Below are 20531 nucleotides of genomic sequence, written 5' to 3' on the forward strand. Positions count from 1 at the left end.
CAGAGCCCGACGTGGGGCTCAAACTCACAAACTGTGAGATCATGACCTGAGCCAAAGTTGGGATGCTTAACCGACTGAGCCACCCAGGCACGCCAGGAAAGGCTTTTTCTGAAGGGTGTGAGTCTTGATGTGGATGCCAAAACAATCGTGCAAAGGCTGGAAACATTTTTCATACCTAAACAGCAAGAATAAAGATACAGTAGTTGGAATTAGGTAAGTTTGGGTAGAAAGTAATATGTAGGAAGATCTGGAAAACAGCAACAGAGGAGGTTATAGAAACATGTGGCAGCTAGTTCATAGAGGGCCTTGGATAGTAGTCTCATTTGAATTTAATGTGTTTGAAAACCAGAACGTACTGTTCTCGAACAGGAAAGTGGCAGAGGAGAGCTGATTAGGTTTGCCATAAAAAATTGCCAGTTTTGTAGTTAAAAAATGCTCAAATATCAGCAAGTTACACGAAGTTCAATCTATTAGTTTAGGTATACTGTTCAAAGCTTTTCTGTGGAACAGTAAGCAGTTTCAGATCTTCTGTGTCCTTTTTCTTCCTTCTGCCTACCTTGAATGCTCCCCCGACACAGTGCCTGTACTTCACCTTTTGCATGTGGGCACCCATGGAAAGTGGGTTACTTTCTGTCTTAGGGGAAGTAAACAAATAAAACGTAGCTAATTGAAATGAGTAAACTATTTTAGACAATCAAAATGTTTTCTGGGGGTACTCTTTCCACAAAATAAGCGATGCATAGTTATTGGAAAATATTAAATCAAAAGACATCTGTAACTCATCTCTTCAAATCTGGCCTTCAGATTAATCATTTGCCTAAATTGATTTCCCTGATAATGCAAAGCTCTTGGGAATTAAAAAATCTGATGGAAGGGGGGAGGAGATTTGAAATTGTATATTCAAATTTCATTGTTCAGATTCTGTTTTACATCCCTAAAATTTATAAGCCAACTCTGAAGTCAGTAATTTGGGAATATTGGGAATTTTAAAATACTGTTTCATTGTAAACATACAGGATCACATAGTATTTATTATGAAAATATGCTTAAGAAGGAACAGCTTTCTGTTCAATTCTTCATTTTGCAACATGGTTTTAAATTATTTGGGATTAGAGCAGTGATTCCAGGATAGTGGTCACCATTCTTATTTCTTACTCTGCTGATTTTTAAAAGTAGATCCTACTATATCTATTGGGTTTGGTAATCCCTCTTTTTTTTTTCTAAGTCTGGTTAACATTGTTTATCATACTTTTTAGCTTAATATATTATGTATGTTTTTCTACAACAATATTTTAATGACTGTATATTTTATATTTATATACTGTAGCTTAAGCAGTTGTCAATATTATGCATTTATTTGTATCTAGTTTCTTGTTATTCTTAACATTGTTTTAAGATCTTTATACACATATTATGATTATTTACTGAGAACAGCTTCCTAGAAAGTTGAATTGCTGAGCCAGGGGATACTTAAATTTTTAAGGCAAATTGCCTTGCAGAATGCTGTACCAATTTATATTCCCACTAACAATGTATGTAATTGCCTGATTCATAACCTTTGGGCAATATTGAAAATTGCCTTTTTAAAAGGTAATTGCTAGTTTAGTAAGTGAAAATAAGTGTTTTGTGCTTATTTTAATCTGCATTTATTTGATGGTAAGTGAGTTGAACAGTTTTGCTTGTCCCTTCCTTTTTGCAGTTCCTTTGTTAGAATTTTTTCTCATAATGTTTCTTTTTATTGAAAAAATATGCAGTCCATATATTCCATGTCTTTCTACTTGCTGAAAAGGTAAATTATTATTCCTGATTAGTTTTTCAATTTGTAGTTTACTACTTAAAGATGTGGTGAGATAGGTCTCCAAAGTTAAATGCTTTCTCAACATCAGCCTGTAGGGGTCTCTCTAAACCAAATATTTGGAAATTAAACTGATTTTAATAAATTTAAATTTGTCTCTGATACAGGGACAGTCTCGGCGAGTTCAAGTGGAAGTGAAGTCTGTGCAGGAATCTGGGACTTTACCACTGATGGAAGAATGTATATTGTCTGTTGGCATTGGATGTGTAAAAGTTAGAACATTCAGATCCCCCAAGACTCTTGAGACCTTTCATGTAAGTTTCTGTCTCTGTGCCAGTTATATTCTTGGTGAAAGACCCAATGAGATAAGAGAGTGTTTTGGAACTTGCCAGAAAACTGCCTTCCATGAACACTTCTTTCAGTTTTTAATTTGATGTCTTTTTTTGTTTGTTTGTTACTGTATTACTTTTGCATGAAATCAGTGCACCTGAACCAGACTGTGGTTTTGCCCTGGTACATGGCAAACTGAGGGTTAAGACATCTCAGCCTCCAGAAATTCCTCAGTTGCCTACTAGTGATTAACTTCCCCCATCACCCACCCTTCTACAGAAACCCCCTACTGGCTTGTAAAGACTCTTTGCCAGCAGGTGTTTGATTTCTCCTGGGGAGTGGGACTATAAACTCAGCAGGGAGAGTATTGTACTGGTTCCTGAAAAGGTCAAATGAGCATTCTTCACTTTCCTATGAGAAGCTTAAGGTTTTACTCCCAACTTCCTGAAAACTATAAAGCAAAGAGTGAGGGTGAACATAGGTGGGAGATGAAACAGTATTTTCATTAAATTAGAAAATATAAAGTCTGGCAAAAGATTCTGGCTGTTGAGCATAGCCTGATTCTTGAAAAAATAATTGTTTTAGTTATGTGTAATATATTTTTTCTTTTAGGAGGAAGAGGAGGACATGGACAGCTACCAGGTAAGGAAGCACCTGTTAGCTTCATCAAATGAGCTTGATTAAAGTACTGAAGTACACATTCCTGAGTCTTGCTATACTGTTATTTAATAATTACACAATTAATTTTGATTCAAATATTGCTTTTCTCAAATTAAAACAGAGTTTTGTAGTCTTATGTATAAGAAATCATTTGTGACTTTCATCATTTTCCAAACTTAGAGCTCCCCATCCAAGTTTCCTACAGATCCATTTCTCCAGATCCTTTTCCTTGCACTCCCTCTCTCCTTGAGTGGAGTCACCCCTCCTTTTCCCTGTAAGAGCTATCTCATACTGAGCTTCAGTCAAGCCACACTGCTTAGGTATTTTCCATCTTTTAAACCAGGTCTGCCTTCCCCACTTATAAGAGTCACACGGGTTTGGTTTTGCCCCCTCCACCCTTCCTAATCTCCTGCAAGATTTTGTTTATGTCTGTCCAGTTCTATCATGTTAGTCTTGCTAGTCATTGTTTAGGACTGTCAGAGCTCTTTGGATCCTGATTATGTCATCCAGTGTAGTCACTCTCCTGGTTTTGCATCATTCTAATTTGATAAAAATGTCTGCCTTCCTATAAGTGACTGATAAAAATATTGTATCAGATAGGGTTAAATACAGAGTCCTATGGCACAACAATAGAGACTTCTTTTAAGCTGACATTATTCCATTAATCACTGTTCTTTGGATGTGATATTTCAGTCATTTATGATTTCATTCAAGTAGATTCATTGCACATTTCTCCATCTTGTCCACAAGAATGTCATGAGCTATTTGGTTAAGTGCCTTAGTGAAATCCAGATACACACTGTATCTTCAGCATTCCACTGATCTACCCAGCCTTGTTAACTTTATTACAAAAGGAAATGAGGCAAGATTGGTATACAGTCAGGTGTTGAATGGTAGAGTTCTTCGTCTGTTGATAACGCCCTCTCCCCCTCCAAACTGCCCCCTACACACAAGAAACAAGGGAGAGAAACATTACATGTTGTTTGTAGAGACTAGTGAAACAAGTTGAAGGCTGAAACAAGTTAAGAGATTTGAGGAATTCTTATGATGGTTCCCAGGGATATAAATCTTAAGATTGTTGAGTAATATTTGTGATTTTTTTTTTAATTTACTTATTTTTAGTAGGATCTATATTCAGTTTGGGGCTTGAACTTACAGCCCCGAGATCAAGAGTCACATGAGCCAGCCAGGCGCCCCAGTATTTGTGATTTTTATCCAGCAAAGGGACATTGTAGATCTTAGTTGTAAGGCTTGCCCCTTGAACCAATAGAAATAAAACTGGTTCTAGGTATCAGAGAATGTCTTTTCAGAAGCTGTCTTGTTCTAGAACAACAATTCTTTGATTTCTGGAACTTTCTGTTCCAAATAATGATTAGTGTCAACTAGTAGTGAGGGCAAAGATATTGATGTGTGATACTTTACAGTTTGAAGACTTAGAGTAAGGTAGATGGAGCATTGGTTTCAAGTATTTTGTCTTGCCGTTATATTTGCCATAATTTCCCTCGTTTTCTTCCAGGATCGGGATTTAGAGAGACTGCGTAGAAAATGGCTAAATGCATTAACAAAACGTCAGGAGTACTTAGATCAACAACTGCAAAAGCTTGTCAGTAAACATGGTAGGAAAAGCAAATTGAATATTTATCCCCCCCAGTCTGTGCATAATTAATCTCTATTTGCAGCCACATCAATTAGAAGTAGATGAACACATCAATAATGGGGATGGCAAGAGCATAGGAATGTTTCTTATTTATGTCCTGTCCTTTCAGAATAACATTTATTTAACTGTAATAATATCTTTCTATAGGTTTCCCCTTACCCGCAACAAAGAGAGAAAATATAGTATGTAAACATTGTCCTTCAAAAATAAATTAAGGAGGGTGCTAACATTTTTGATTTCTTATCCAAAAGTACTTGAATCCTTCAACTCTGGAAGAAATTATTCATGTGCTGGTGGTCCATGTTGGCTTTCCAAAGATGGCCTTTCTATAAGAGTACAGCCATGCTCTTACAGTTCACTTTTTATCATGATTGTTTTTTTAATCACTCATTAGGGAAGTAATAAGTTTTTGGTGAACCCTCATCAACCAGTGACTGAAATGCAGGCAAATCCTGTGGATACGCTGGACAGAAGTGTAAATATCAAGAGAGAAATCTGTGTGAGAAATCTGTATTTCATCCTTATTCCTGACGTTCTAGATAAAACAGAGGATGATGCCGACCGTGAAGCTCAACTTCTAGAGATGAGACTGACCTTGACTGAGGAGCGGAATGCGGTAATGGTCCCCTCTGCCGGCAGTGGCATTCCAGGGGCCCCAGCAGAATGGTATGAATGCTGTCACATGTGTTCTGATGTTCCAAATGTTCCCTGAGCTGCCTGCTTTCTGTATGAATTTTGCCTGTGTTTCAATTAATGGAAGACTCATCCTAGCACAGGGGAAAAGAATTAGAGGAAGTGTTAAATTATTTTCATGAATTGGAATAACTATGGCCTTAAACCGTGTTTTATTAAATAATATTGTTATTGGCCCAAGTAATTAAGATTTCTGAGAATCTAAATCAATATTTAATACCAGTGCACTTAGCATTAAAAAAAAGTTAATATGTTAATTACTTGGGTCATTCCCTTAAAAGACCATTCGGTCATAATAAAATTGCATCTCCAGGAGTTTTGGGTTTTGGGGCTGGCTTAAACTGTACTGTCAGCAAATGTTCTGTGCCACTTTATCGAAATTAAAAATAGTAAATTAAGCCATATGAGGCCCTTCGGTATGTAATTTTATAAAAAAGTAACTTTAAACAAGTGAGCTGTATTATAAACAGATAGAGGTATCTTAGAAGACTGAATTCTAGTATCAGAGCATATGATAATTATACATGAGAGCACCAGTGAAAAGCAACAGCAGTTACAGGTCAGTTTAGGGGCATCTCTGATGTGAAATTATAACAAGAACACAATACCCACAGTTATTATTGGCTTCATCTGTACTATTCTCAGTGTGGATTAATGCTGTGACTCAAGGTACATGCTGCTCAGAAAGTCTGCTTTATTTGAGATGCTCTTTGTTCATTATGTTTTAGGACCCCAGTTCCTGGGATGGAAACACACATTCCTGTTATATTCCTTGACTTAAATGGTAAGTTAGGAGGTGCTTTCTGAAGGCTTACCTCTGACAAATTAGTGTCCAAGTAGCACCTGGATTCTAACGAAGTTTGCAGTTAGGCAGTTCTGTGAGCCTAAGGTTAGGGTCTATATTATGTATGCTGAGGGACACTGATACTTGACAAAGAATGACTTTTCTGTAAGAATAATATTTTTTGTAGCAGTGATAGGTATGTTTCATCATGGTGCGTTCTCACATTTCAATCTATAATCCATACAGTTGTGTGTATGCTTTGTTCTCATCATCAGGTTAGGTGTAGTGGTAGTATTTTCCTGCACTTAAAATAATTTCTTCTTTAATTCCTAGGAAAAGACTTCTGTCTGGAAAGAGATCCTCATGTAGCATGCTTCTTTTATCTGGTGTTTTCTTAGAACTATCTAATAAATTTCTTACTTTTTCTGTGAGTTCTTATGCCCTTCATTCCTGCATTGCTTAGTTATGAGAACCTGTCAATTTTTCCTTTCTTTTTTTCTCCTTCATGTAAAATGTTTTGGATGTGGCTACATTTACCTATACTCTGCCCAGGGAAGGAAAATAAAAATGAAAAGGCAGATTAAAGAGCTAAAAATAAGTTAAAAGTCAGCAGTTACATTCCTAAATATCTGCAGGAAAACCATGTGTTAAAATTAACTATCCTAAATAGACAAGCTTAGATGTCCTCAGTGTGTTTCTTCCACCTAGCTGAAAGTGAGTTATAATATCTGAGGTATTTAGCATTTTGTACTACTTAACTTATTTAGATATATGGAAAATTATTATATGCACACAGAGTTAGTAAATAATATTTAGCCATTTCTACTGTCTGTCTACCTGATGGGGTTTCAGTGTTTTGCCACAGCACTCTATCCTATCTTGTTCTCTTGAGCCTTGCATGCTGAGGGTTACTCCAGCCTATTCTTATGTTAGGTTTCTAGATAGGTGAGGTGCTCTTGTGTGTGCTTGTGTGTGCATGTGGAGGAGGGTAAGAGTGGAAAAGAATAAGCTTATAGAAGACCTGTTGTATGGATATTCCAAGACATGGTCAAGAGCTTGTTCAGCCTTTTGCCCATTCTTGATCCACACAAGCCCACATACTAGAAAAGATACTTTTGGTGCCTACTCACAAGCTTAAGATGGATAGGGTGTTGGAAGGTCCAGGCTTAGAACTAAATAACTAAAGGGTCAGGGGGCAACCCTCCAAGTTTCCGGCTCATGTAGCCAATTGATTCTTTTGTTGAACTCAACTGTCAGATAATTGGAATCACTCTCGCTTCTCATTTTTCAATGCACTAAAAAATAGGGAATTTCGGTTATAATCCTATCATTAACATTTATGGGCTGACCTTGAATAACCTCTTGGGTATCTTGGCTTCATTTTCCTTCCATGTAAAATAAAGCATAAAGGTAAGAGATTGGATAAGATAATTTCTTGAGAGTCTATCCATCTCTAAGAACTGTTTAATGGTCCTCTTCCATGTCATGTAAGATTTTAGAGCCAAAAGCAAATGAAATTTGAGGCAGTAGAATTTTAATACCAAGCACATTGAAATTTAGCTGGTAAGGGTTATCCCTTAAAATGATCTCTGTATTTAATGGAACTTCTTTGCTTTTAGCTGATGATTTCAGCTCCCAGGATAATCTTGATGACCCGGAAGCTGGTGGATGGGATGCTACCCTCACTGGAGAAGAAGAGGATGAGTTCTTTGAACTGCAGATTGTAAAACAGCATGATGGAGAGGTAAACAAAGCATAACTAGGGAAAATCAGATGAAAAGTAGTTTCTTTAACCTTTCCTTGAGTCTTTTTAAACAATCAGCAATGTAATCACTTTAATGCTTACATTTGTCAAGATGCATAAATGAAAACCTTTCATTACGACTTCCAGAAAGATTGGAACCGCTTCCAGAAGGAGTAGATGGTCAAATTACATCCATTTGCCATTTATTTCCCCTCCTGGTAAAGGATCTCTCTCTGTTAGTATTCATAGTTCAGGTCAGCTTTGGTCCATCATAAACCGACATGATGTTTGGGATTTGCTTTGAAATTCTTTACTAAAAACTTTTTTTTTTAAAGTTTATTTATTTTGAGAGAGAGAGAGAGAGAGAGAGAGAGAGAGAGAAAGCATGAAAAGGGAGGGGCAGAGAGAGAGGGAGAGAGACAATCTCAAGCTCTGTGCTGTCAGTGCAGAGCCTGATGCAGGGCTCGAACCCACCAACTGTGAGATCATAACCTCACCAATTGTGAGATCATAACCTGAGCCAAGATCAAGAGTCAGTCGCTTAACCAACTGAGCCACCCAGGTGGCCCTGTGGTAAAGGCTTTTTAAAGAGGAGAAAAAAGATGAAGTCAGTGTGGCAAAATCTAGATAATGTTTGAATCCGGGTGATGGGTATATAGTGGGAGCTTATTTTCTAATTTTGAGTATATCGGAAAAACAATAAAATAGTTTAAACAAGGAAAGCTGATGTGATGCTTAGGGCACATTATCACTTAGTGGTATTCCTAAGATGCAAAACTTTAATAGCAGGGAAAAAGACAACAAACCCAACTGTGATACATTCTGTGCAATTCTATACATTCTGTACATTCTTATTTAATAAGTCAGTATCATGAGCAACAAAGAAAGGGTTGGGAACCATTCCAGATTGACATGGACTAAAGGGACATGACCTCTAAATGCAGTTAGTGATCCTGGATTGGAACAGCTGAAAGATTTGAATGTAGACTATGTATAATATAATAGTATTTTATTGATGTTAAATTTCCTGAATATAATTGTCCTATGGTTAAGTCAGAGGATGTACCTGCTGTTAGAAGATACTTGTTAATGTATGTAGGCATGTAGAGTTACAAGTCTGTAACTTACTCTAAAGTAGTGCAGCAAAAAAATTATACTGCGTGTATATGTGTTGTGAGAAAGAGAAAGGAAAAGTGGCAAAATATTAACAGCTGATGATTGTAGATGGAAGATACACAGGAGTTCATTGTCCTGAACAGCTGATGATTCTAGATGGAAGATATACAGGAGTTCATTGTCCTGAATTTGCACTTTATGTTTGAGCATTTTTCAAAATAAAAACATTTTAAAAGCCAGCCAGCCAGGAATATCATGCTCTGTTCTTCCCAGACTAGGGTGGTGGAGACCATATCTTCCTATCCCATAGCTTTTCAGGGAGGTTCTAGTACATCTGCACTCATGACCAGCCTGTAGGACTGTAGCCAAGTCAAGATGTTTCCTCGTGAGGTTGTTTTTTGTTTTTTTTTGTTTGTTTTGTTTTGTTTTGTTTTGTTTTTCCAGGAGGAGAGGGAAAAGTATGTTCTTTCTGTCTCTGCAGGTGAGAGCAGAAGCCTCTTGGGACTCTGCAGTGCACAGCTGTCCTCAGCTCAGTAAAGGCACCCCTGCGGATGAGCGAGTGTATCTGATTGTGCGGGTGACAGTCCAGCTCAGCCATCCAGCTGACATGCAGTTAGTGTTACGGAAACGAATTTGTGTCAATGTTCATGGCCGGCAGGTGAGTCATTAATCCTCGTTGAAGAAATGACTTTAATCACAGGTCTGACGTTGAGGGCAGGGCCAGGGGATGATTGTTCTGGCCTCTCATCTAAGCAGACTCTATGAAGCATTTTCTCTTCAGCTTGCCTGTTACTGTCTTGTAACTGTGCCTGCTTCGTTCTGGCACATTCCATCCCGACTTCTCCAAGACAACATTAAGTTGTTACAATCAGTCTTTCTTATTACATAGTCACAAATTAATGCCATTCTTTTCGTTGCCACAGAGCCCAGTCAAAGTGAAGTTCACTGTTTTGTTTTTTGACTTTTCGTTTGGGTCACGCAAGATGTGAAGGTTCTCTGTAGGTTTGCTGTTGTTTGGACATCTTACCCTCCGCTTTGCATCTCTTTCTTCCCTTTCAGTCATCTCTGCTAATTCACTGATTCACATATTTAGAGAGTGTACTCTGTCAAGCTTTGGGTAACAGGATAAGTTAGAAGTAGTCTGCATCTTGAAATAGCTAGTGTCCGTTGGTGTATGTAGACATATATTAACAGGTGATCTGTCTCTGTTGGGTTAGTGCTGTAATGCCGGTGCTCCCTGAGTGCTGGAAGGCTGCAGGCCGAGGGATGGAGAATTCACACCAAGGGAGTCAGAGCAGGTATCAGAGAGGGGGGTAGCATGCGAGCCACTCCTTTACAGACAAGGGAGTTTGGCAGGCAGAGGAGGAATTGACTCTTCTGTGGAGAGGAGAAAACACGTGTGCAGGAGTAGTGAGGAGGGACAGCATGGAGGGCTCAGACCACGAGAAGCAGAGTGTTGACAGGTGTGCTGGGGGGCGGGGGCCAGGTCCGTGGCCAGCCACGCAGTTGCAGCTGGATCAGGAAGGACCTTGTGCCATGTGACTGGGGTTAGTAGAAAACTTCTAGGTAAGGGTATAAACTGTTTCTTTCATTGGCTTTGCAAATATAGGACTTGGGAGGCTCATTCTGGAGATTCTTTTAACTGTCTGTGCTCATTTTTTTTTTTTTTGAGGCCTTCTCAGTACACTGACTAAAACCAGGACATATGAAAAGAAATCTTTTCATTTAAAAGAGCACAGTCATGGTTGACAGAGTCCTAGATGTAATCTCCACCCCTAAAAATTAATCTTTAGTTCTAAATGTCACACTGATATCAATCTTTGAAATGAAGACTGGCGGTAATGCTGTTAAAATTGCAGCTCTTTAGCTTGGCAATCCAGCATCAATAAAATCCAGGTCATCGGGTCAGCTAGACGTATATGGTGTGGCTCCCGTTCGCTCTTCTCCATCTCTCTTTTCTCGGAAGTCTTTAAGGGATTGAAAAAGACGTGTTGCTCTTGAGCATTTTGAAGAGCGATTTGCCATGCCTGAGCTAGAGATTCTGGTTGCCAGGCACTGAGACTGCCCTGGGACAACCACCAGCCCCACAGAATCCTTAACAGAAAGGGTGCATCATGGCATCACTGAACTCCTTCTGGGGTGTGTGTGTGTGTGTGTGTGTGTGTGTGTGTGTGTGTGTTTCTCTAGTTTGTTTTTATTTTTTATTTTTTATTATAGCGACAAAAGTTGCCACATTTTTTCCCTGGTTGAAATGACATTATCAAATTGATGCTGAATGATGTAATAGTGTTTTAGGGCATGCCAGTTTCCCTCCTGATTTCAGATACTTCATTCCCAAAATTTGCTTCTTTATACAAGAACAGGGACTTCCTTATGACGCTAATGTGTGCAAATCAGCTTCAGTAGTTCCATACAGAAGGAAAGCAAAAAGTAGGTAACAACAGCACCCACACCTCCCTTCCCCACCCGTTAAAAAGAAAACAAACCTACAGCTGAGCTCTGACCAGTGTAATTGGCAGTGGCTCAGCATTGCAAGGCTGAAGTGGGTAGAATGAAGGGCTGAAATCAGTGGTCTGTTTGCATTCTAAAACTACATTTTTTATTTTAGTTTTTAATTTTTATTTTTTAATTTTTATTCTTATTTTTTTCTTCATGCTTATTTATTTATTTTGTGAGAGACAGAGAGAGAGAGCAAACAGGGGAGAGGCAGAGAGAGAGGGAGAGAGAGAATCCGAAGCAGGCTCCATGGTGTCAGCACAGAGCCTGCTTTAGGGATCGAACCCACAGACTGGGAGATCATGACCTGAGCCGAAATCAAGAGAGGCTTAACTGAGCCACCCAGGTGCCCCATAAAAGTTACAGTCTTTTAAAAAGTTAACTATAGATCACTGAAGAGGAGAGAAATTATTATTAAGGAGGTTTGTGAAAATATGTACTTCTAGGACCAAATAGCTGGATTTTTCTATTTTCTTTCAGAGGTTCTCACATATTTCCTGCTTCCCTTTTGAATGAGGGAAAAAGTTGGGCATCAGTTTAATATTCTCTCTTCTTCTTATCTTGATTCACCAATTGTATTCTGCCCTCATCCCTGCTCTCTTCAACCTCTACAGGATGTTCAGTCTTAGCAGCATCTTCAAATGAGTCATCTATGCATTAATTCAACAGTTCAATTCTTAACTGTGCAAAGAGCACAGTCAGCATAAACAATGACCATGCACTCTTAAATCATTCTTCATAACGATCCTGCTTTGGTCAAGAATTTAATGCCTGAACTTGTCAATATTCATGCTGCAAGATGTCCATTGTACTGGGAAAAAAAAAAAGTGTAACAGTACCAGTCCTTGCTTACATCTCAGAAGGTCACTTTATTGTGTCGAAGTCAACAGTCTTTTTTTTCTGTAGCCTTTAAGCAGAGCTGAACCAGATGCCCAGTGTCTGTTTCGAGTTTTGGGTTTATACTCTTCATATTATGGGTCTAGCACCTGTCACGCGGCAAGGATCTAATAAATTGGTTTTGTGCACTAAAATGAAGTTGAGGAGTCTCTATTTAGTGATTTGGATTTCAGCTTGCTTATGTTGGAAATATACTCTGTTTCTTTTTGTTAGAATGAATGCAGTATCCCTTATGCTTTGTTAATGAACACTCAGTTTTTGAGGTAGGAAACCATATCTTTCTGTTTTGTTTTTCTCTAGGGTTTTGCTCAGAGTCTCCTAAAAAAGATGTCACATCGAAGTTCTATTCCTGGCTGTGGAGTGACTTTTGAGATTGTCTCCAATATTCCAGAGGTGAAGGATTGTACAAAATTTGAGTTTACTAAAAATAAACATGTAAAAAGAGCTACGTCCCTGAAAAGTCACCTACCCAAGAAATACATAGTCCATGAAAATGTGTGTTTAGGCAAATGCTGTAGGTTTGTAGAGGAATTTTCTAATCTTAATGTGATTCATAGTAAAATGTACTTGTGGCTTCAAAGGTTCTGGTTTTAGTATTTTGTTGAAGAAGAACTTTCTTTTGAAAAGCAAATCAATACTCCTAGAAGACAGCACTCCTTTTCATTTCTAGTAGACATAAGGTAACAATATTGTAACCCTCAAAGGGAAGCAACATAGCGCAAAATAGAGATTCAAGCTTTGGAGATTCATTTTGGAATCACACAGAAATCTTACTTTCATCACCTCTCAGTGAGGTGCACTTAGTGAGTTACTTTGAGCCTCAATTTTTTCATTTATCAAATTGGGTTAGTGATACCTCTGTACAGGGTTGTTTTTTAAGGATGTTGTACACACACACAGCAGTAAATTGTAATTGCCATTATTATAGATCCTATTATTATTTTCCTCTCCTTATTTCCCTTTCTGAACTGAGAGAGCCATAGGAATCAAACAAATGGAGTTTCAAATACCCCCGGACAGAAGCTTGCTGGACGATGTAGTTTTCATTTGCTTCCTAATATTTAATCCCAGATTTATTCACCTGGTCTTCGACACAGCTGGCAATGGAGGCCTTCCTTACAGGGGTAGGAAGATATGAGGGTTCTTAGAAAAGGACTCTGCAAAAGGGAAATCAGAGCGGTCCTGTCTGTCACGCTCACCATCCAGAATCGAGGAGTGAGGAGGTGCAGATTATACTTTCCTAGGGAGTGAAGAATGGGAGAGTGTGCTGGGAGTGGACACTCCCTACTAAGCACACGGTCCACATCAGCACCCTATGCTTCATTTTTGAGTGCTGGAAGTTGTTGATTCTGTTGAGTGAACAGTAGGTGGACAAAATGTATTCTAAGCAGTGAGTTTTTGGAAGGGTGAAAAGATTATATAGTGCTTAGGCTCTGCTTTAGATTTCTTATACTACAGGAAGTCTTGTACTGGATCTCCAAAGTGTTAGACTTACATAGTAAGTATTAGCTGTTTAACTGTTTAATTTGGAGCCTGCTGCACATTTTAAAAATAAGTCTGTTTTCAGAGTTAGACTAGCTGCAAAATCTTGGGTCTGTAGTTGATTACTCTTTGTATACTTACATGCTCAGCAAGAGATGCAGTGTTTATTCTCTGTGTCTGAATGTTTTATGTCTTTCTGGTTGTTTCATACTTTAACTCTATACATGGTTTGAATGCAGTTGAGAAACAATGACTGCTGTAGTGAACTCTCTTCCATTTTTCCTTTTCTCTCATTTTCCTTCCCCTCCTGTCTCATCCCCTCCCAACTGTAGGTTCCTTATCCTCTTTAAAGGTGCTTTTATTCCCTGAGTGATACAGTTTTCAAAGGGAGGAAATACAGGGGGATCCATTGAGAGAGAAGCATATGGGCTCATGTGGTTGGGCTGCTTGTTAATAATTATCTAAACATCTAAGTTGGCAAGTGTTATTTTCACATTATCAAATCTTGATGATAAAGAAAAAGGAACAGCGAGACTTAAAACTTAACAGGAAAAGGACTACACTTAGTTTATTTTTTATTTAGAAACAAAAAGATTCCTCAAGGAATCTAGGTTTCATCATGAAAAATCCTTGAAAAGTTCTCTGTGTTCCCTGTTATAGCAGCTATGAGAGCTTAGTGGCAAAAGAACTGATGGTAGGCCAGAGAATAGGAAATGGTTTCAACTGTCTACCCCAGGACCCAGTAATTCCACCTCTAGGTGCTTACTCAAGAGAAGTGACCATGTGTGTCATAGAGATGTGTACAGGAATGCTCATAGCAGCTGAATCCAGAGGAACCCAAAACTGGAAACAATCCAAACATCCATTAGTGGATGAATGGATAAGCAAATTGTGGTATATCCATAGTGTGGACTATCACTTAGCTACACAAAGAAATGAACTTCTTCAATGAATCCAGAATCATTATGCTGAATGTAAGAAGCCAGACACAAGAAAGGATGATTCCATTTATGTGAAATTCTAAAACCGGTGAAACTAATCTGTGGTGAAAGAAATTACCTTGCCTTGGGGGGAAGGGTAGGCCGTAAGTGAACTTTCTGAAGTAATGGAAATGTTTTGTATCTTGATAGGGACATGGGTAACATGAGTGTATCTGTTTCTATAAAACTCAAGTTTCCCTTTTCTTATAAAATCAGGATAATGCCTGTTCCCTTCAGACACCAAAAAGTATTGTGTGTTGAGAGGTAAAAGGACTACTTTGTCAGGAGTATCAGGGGACCTAAGTTCTAGTCTTGACTCTCTTGCCAATTACGTGGCCTTCATCTTTCCTCATCCATGAAATGAGGATGATTGCTTCTTTTCAGAGTTATTAAAAGGCTCAAATGAATCCTATAGTGGTAGGAGACAGAAGTTTTGTGAAGTTAAGCCACCTTCCAGATTCTTCCACATTTTATCTGTTCTTAAAGCTTATTTAAATTTTAAGAAATATTTTTGATGTTAGAATGTGTCTAATAATTGATATCTTAAAATTAATTGGCAGAATTTTTTCTTTTCTCCTTAGTGGTATATAAAATGTTTTTCTTTTCCTTAAAGTTGATGGCATGTAAAGATGCAGTGGCATATGGATATATATTTTGTGGTTTTTGACATTATTCTGACAAATTCGCAAGTAAATAAAGTATCAGATTTTCTCTGAATAGAGTAATTTGTTAGGAGCCAAGCTTGCTTGACATGATTAAATACATTAACAACGTCCCTCCCTGACTTGTGAACATCTTGTTTATCTGCACGGGCCGCCCATGTCAGAGGAGCAGGGATGGGCTCTTGGCAAGAGCACAGCAAGTGAGAATTTCCCAGGATACTTTTCTTCTTGGTGGGTGCAATGCTGCCTTTGGCCTGTCTCACTCCAGAGTTGAGGACTGAGACCAGTTTTAAAAGCTGCTACTTCTTGGACGTGTAGTCCGTGGTCTGCTGCTTAGGGAACGGGTGGAAAGCCAACCTTCCTTTGCATTCTTCTTCTCCATACCTGTGTCTGCCTCCTACTGGAGTTATTTGGACCCGACCCCTGTCTTGCTGTCACCCCAGCTTCTTGTTCCTCTCTCTTGCCCCTCATGATGTATTTCTGAAGTATTGTGGTGGTGGTATATTTCCAGCTATTTCCACCAAATCCTTTGTAACCAGTAACATTTCTGTTTGCAACAGAAACATGGCAGAGGACAATTTTATTGAGAATGTGCTGTGTTTCAGTGGCACTGTGTTAACCTTTCAAGTTAACCTAACCACCAATTCATACCGTAATTTCTGTGGGGAAATGCATTTTGAGTTCTGAAAGCTGGCAGTAAAATGGAGTTTTGGAATATGTCCCATTTAGTTCAGTACTCTGTGTGTGTGTGTACTTGTATAGATCAAGAAGCTTTTATGTTTTCTTCTATCAAGTACTTAATTTTAATACACAACTTTCTGTTCTCCAGGATGCCCAGGGAGTAGAGGAACGAGAAACATTAGCAAGAATGGCAGCTAATGTTGAAAACACCGCTTCTGCTGACTCAGAGGCTTATATTGAAAAATACCTCAGAAGTGTGCTGGCTGTGGAGAACCTTCTCACTTTGGATCGTCTTCGCCAGGTTAGCCAACAGAGCTGGTAGCAGTGGTGCTGACCCAGCCTGATTCTCTTTGCCTCTCTACAATTCACAGGATTGTTACATCCAAACCTTTGAAGCATCTGTTTAAGTGGGGCATATTAATTTAGACTCAACTTATCAGTTAAGTCTTGGAACATACAAAAGCTACACTGGGAAGTTACTTTTCTCGGTACACTAAATGGTGTCTAGTTGCCCTGAGTTAATGGGAGAAAATATTTAACTCTCTCTGGCTGAAGAATTATTTTAAAAACTCTTTGGTAATGGACAAGAATGTTGTGGAAGAAATACGTAGGTATGAGGCAGAATGGACCCTTCTTTGCTTAGCTGGATATGCCAGCCACAGCCTTAGAGTGGTTCTCTAGAAGGGATAATAGAGATGCCAGCAGTAAACCTAATCCTTAGTGGAACCTTAAACCTCATTTTACATAGCAATATCGAGACTTTTATTATTTCTAACCAAAGATCCTAATGAAAAATAAAAGTGAATGATCTAATTTTCATGATCTTTCTCCTGGAACTAACTTCTGGCCAGCTTCAAGGGGGCCATCAAGAGATAAAAGAGTGATCTAAGTAACCAACAGCTATATAATTAACTTTGAATATTCCACAGTGATTGGAATTGGGTCATTCCATCATGTGAAGTAACAGCCATTATTTAAAGAACGAGGAACGTGTGTGTAGAGATAGTAGCTCAAAGACTGCTTTACATGCCATTGCTTTGGAGGTCTGTCTCAGATACGTGTTTTTCCTGTGTACATTTTCTGACAGGAAGTTACAGTGAAGGAACAGTTGACAGGAAAGGGGAAACTGAGTAGGAGGAGTATTAGCTCTCCAAATGTGAACAGAGTGAGTACATGGACTCCCCATTTGGTGCTCTGCCTGGGCTCTCCTTCCCTTTTCTTCTTTGCTTGGATAACTCTTCTCCATCCTTGTAACTCTCATCTCGGGTATCATTTCCTTCTCTGAACTGATGTAGCGACTGTGCTACTGTGCTAGCCAGTGTGGTAAGGAAAGTATCCATTAAAGTATTTTTCTAATGTCTCTCCTTTATTTTTGTATGAGCAGTGCCTAGCACAGTGACTGGGTGTTCAGTGAGTGTGTGTTGAACTAAAGCAAAACTAGCCAAGTGCCTTGCGTAAGTCATATGAATTTTCTGGGCCTAACTTCATTACTTTTAAATTGAGGAGAAGTCTGGACTCGGTTTACAAACTCAGTTGCTGAAAGGCCATCCAGGGTAGCATAAATGAGTAAAATAAGTTAGGTTTGTTTCATAACAGTGTCTTAAGTTTATTGTTGTTTTTTGAAGCATAGATATAATTTATGTGCATATTAAGCATACAAATAATTCTTCACAAAGAAATATGATTGTGGCCCTGTGATTTATCTTTCCTTTCCTTACTTCTGACAAAGATGTGGGTATGAAAAATACTACCTTTGTCTGAATTTTGCACTAAGGAAAACCACAGTACAAACATTGTAAAGAGCAGCTGACCCTTAACCTTAGTGTTTGAGAGACCATAGTGACAGGTAGGGAGAGTATCAGATGTGAGGGCACATGGGGCCTCCGAGTGACCGAATGACATCACTAATGATCTCAGACTGAAAGATTGGGAACATTCTCAGACAGTAAGAAATATTTTATTTCAACTTAAAATCTTCTCATTTCTTTAGAAAATGACACATCAAAATGCAGAGATACTTGCAGAGGTTTGGCATTTAGAATCCTATGGTTTAAAATTAAATAGCTTGTGTCTATACATCTGCTACGAATACCCAGAGAAGGAAGTCGTAAGATCAGGACATGGTAAGATAACCAGTAACCTGGTATTCTTTCAATAGAAGGGGAAACACAGATGAAGTACCCTTACTCAGGCCCAGCCAGTTGTTGCCTCAGTGTAAATGGGGTATCTGATCTTACACAAGCCTTCTGCCTTAAAGTTCCATTCAGTTAAAAAGAAAAAAAAATTGTGCCTAATAACATCCCAAAGTTTACGCTAGCCTGGTTTACAGCTTTGGTCTCCACAACGTCTCTACTATCAGACTTTAACGTCCTGTTGATTTGGTTTTCAAATTCTTGTATTTCCAGGACTGTAGATTTATATACTTTCTCACATAAAGGACTAAACACCCTCTGTATTTCTTCTTCAGTTGTCTGGCAGCCGACAAGACCTTATTCCATTCTACAGTCTAGGCAGCAACAAGGTAAGTGTTTATAACTTGTTTTCTGTCAGTCTTAGAACAGTTAGTTGCCCATTCAGCTTCCCCTGCTCAAATACCACACGCTAGTTTTGCGTGTCAGAATTTCTCCTTCTCTTCTATACTGTGTGAAATTTATTTGAAAGTGTTTAGAGTTCATTTCTTTTTATTTGCCAGTTAAATTAAGGTTTACTATGCCTTATTACTCTACTCTTTAAGGGTTAAACCCCAATATTATTACTTAGGTTCATGTTTCTACTTAAAATAATCTTCCTGTTTGTGTCAATAAAAGAACTTCGAATCAGATTTTTAATAGTAAAATGTCGATGGAATGATTACACATCTGTGAAGAATAAGAAGATTTTATCTGAGAGTTAATTTGCTAGAAGAAAGAAAAATAAGGGAACAGAACTTTTGTTAGCTGGAATTTATTCATTGTTAATGTAGTGTTCCCCAATTTAAGAGACTTTTAAGCATAGATAATTCTTTATCATTTACTTAAAGGGATCACACTTGAAATTGTTATAACTGGATGTCCTATATCACAGTATTTTTTGTGTCTGATGTTTTTTGAGGGACCTGGTTAGATATTGTGACATTCAACCAACTGTGGGCAACAAGCCCTGTATTGGTATCTTAACCCTTGAGGAGGTTAAAAGTGACTTATAAAAAGTGTCTTATAAAATAGCCTGATGCCAGGCATTTGTTTGAAAATAATCTGAGGGAGAGGACAGGGGTATAGATTAAAAAAAGATGGACTATTTACTGATAATTGTTATAGCTGCATGGGATTCATTATACTATCCTTTCTATTTTTGTTATTCTACACAGTTTTTGTGCATTTGAAATTTTCCTCATGAAAACTTAAGAAAAAGAACAATTAACTTGATGAATAATTAGACTCATTCTTAAGATCTAGGTTACTAGGAGTTTACCTGAAATAATACATAAAAATGTGTGTATATGCATATACATATATATATATATGTATATGCATATACACACACTATTATTTCAGGCAAACTTCTAGTAACCTAGATCTGAAAAATGAGCTATATATATATGTTTATAGACATACAAGTTTCTCTCCAGCTTATTAATTTACTAATCACCTACCATGTCTCTCAAAGTGTACTAAGTACTACTCCTTTATACTGATCCAGTGATGGGTTTGATTAGTTCTTTTTTTTTTTTTTTTTTTAACATTTATCTATTTTTGAGAGAGAGAGAGAGAGACAGAGCATGAGTCGGGGAGAGGCAGAGAGAGGGAGACACAGAATCCGAAGCAGCCTCCAGGCTCTGAGCTGTCAACGCAAATGTGAGATCATGACCTGAGCCGAAGTCAGATACCCCGTAATCAATTGAGCTTAATCAGTTGAGCCACCCAGGCACCCCTGATTTGTTCTTGATAAACACAGCATAAGTTGTGATTACCAGAACAAAGCTGAGATTTTGGGAAATTGATTATGTCATTATTTTTTAATGTAAATAAATTAAATACTTTAAGGAAAATATAAAGAAGAAAACATAACTTTTGCATTTTTTACGTTACTTCTAACCCAAATTCTCAATTATATTATAAATTCCTTGAAAGAAATGGCCAAAATTTTCTATCTACCCCGATTTCCTTATGTTTAAATAATATCATCACTCGAAAGAAAATTATTGTGCTTCATCTAAATCACAAATAAATGGAGTAAGGGAACATGGATGCTATACTAGAAGTATGATAGAGTAGGAGACCAAAGGAGGGAGTGGACACTTTTATAGGCAGTATTCACAGATCAGGAGAGGCTGCAGAGAGGTGATAATCCCTGTAAGCTGAAGGATAATGAAGTCCACTCAAGGCAGGGAAGGAGTCAAAGCAGCAGTGTGAACAAAAACATGGAGGGATGAAAAAGCTTGCTAAGTTCATGACAGTGCATGCATTGTGACTGAAAGAAGGCGGGGGCGGGGGGAGTACTGGGGGGTAGAACCCAGAGGAAAGGGGCCTGATTATAGAAGTTCTAACATTTTGTGCCAAGGAGTAATGGGGAGGC

General features: G+C 38.2%; 1 protein-coding gene across 1 annotated transcript in view; it reads left to right on the forward strand.

The window, feature by feature from the left end:
* Positions 1-20531, forward strand: part of KIF13B (kinesin family member 13B) — a 198572-nt gene that overhangs the window by 135522 nt on the left and 42519 nt on the right. Inside the window, exons 25-35 of the mRNA XM_078445580.2 lie at positions 1963-2109; positions 2738-2767; positions 4302-4401; positions 4982-5108; positions 5864-5919; positions 7539-7663; positions 9261-9437; positions 12473-12565; positions 16126-16278; positions 17065-17142; positions 18445-18498. Coding sequence (XP_078301706.2) covers positions 1963-2109; positions 2738-2767; positions 4302-4401; positions 4982-5108; positions 5864-5919; positions 7539-7663; positions 9261-9437; positions 12473-12565; positions 16126-16278; positions 17065-17142; positions 18445-18498 — 1140 coding nt within the window. The remainder of the gene's footprint in view (positions 1-1962; positions 2110-2737; positions 2768-4301; positions 4402-4981; positions 5109-5863; positions 5920-7538; positions 7664-9260; positions 9438-12472; positions 12566-16125; positions 16279-17064; positions 17143-18444; positions 18499-20531) is intronic.

The sequence above is a fragment of the Panthera onca genome, chromosome B1 (assembly GCF_046562875.1).
Source record: "Panthera onca isolate mPanOnc1 chromosome B1, mPanOnc1 haplotype 2, whole genome shotgun sequence".
NCBI classification, from domain to species: Eukaryota; Metazoa; Chordata; class Mammalia; order Carnivora; family Felidae; genus Panthera; species Panthera onca.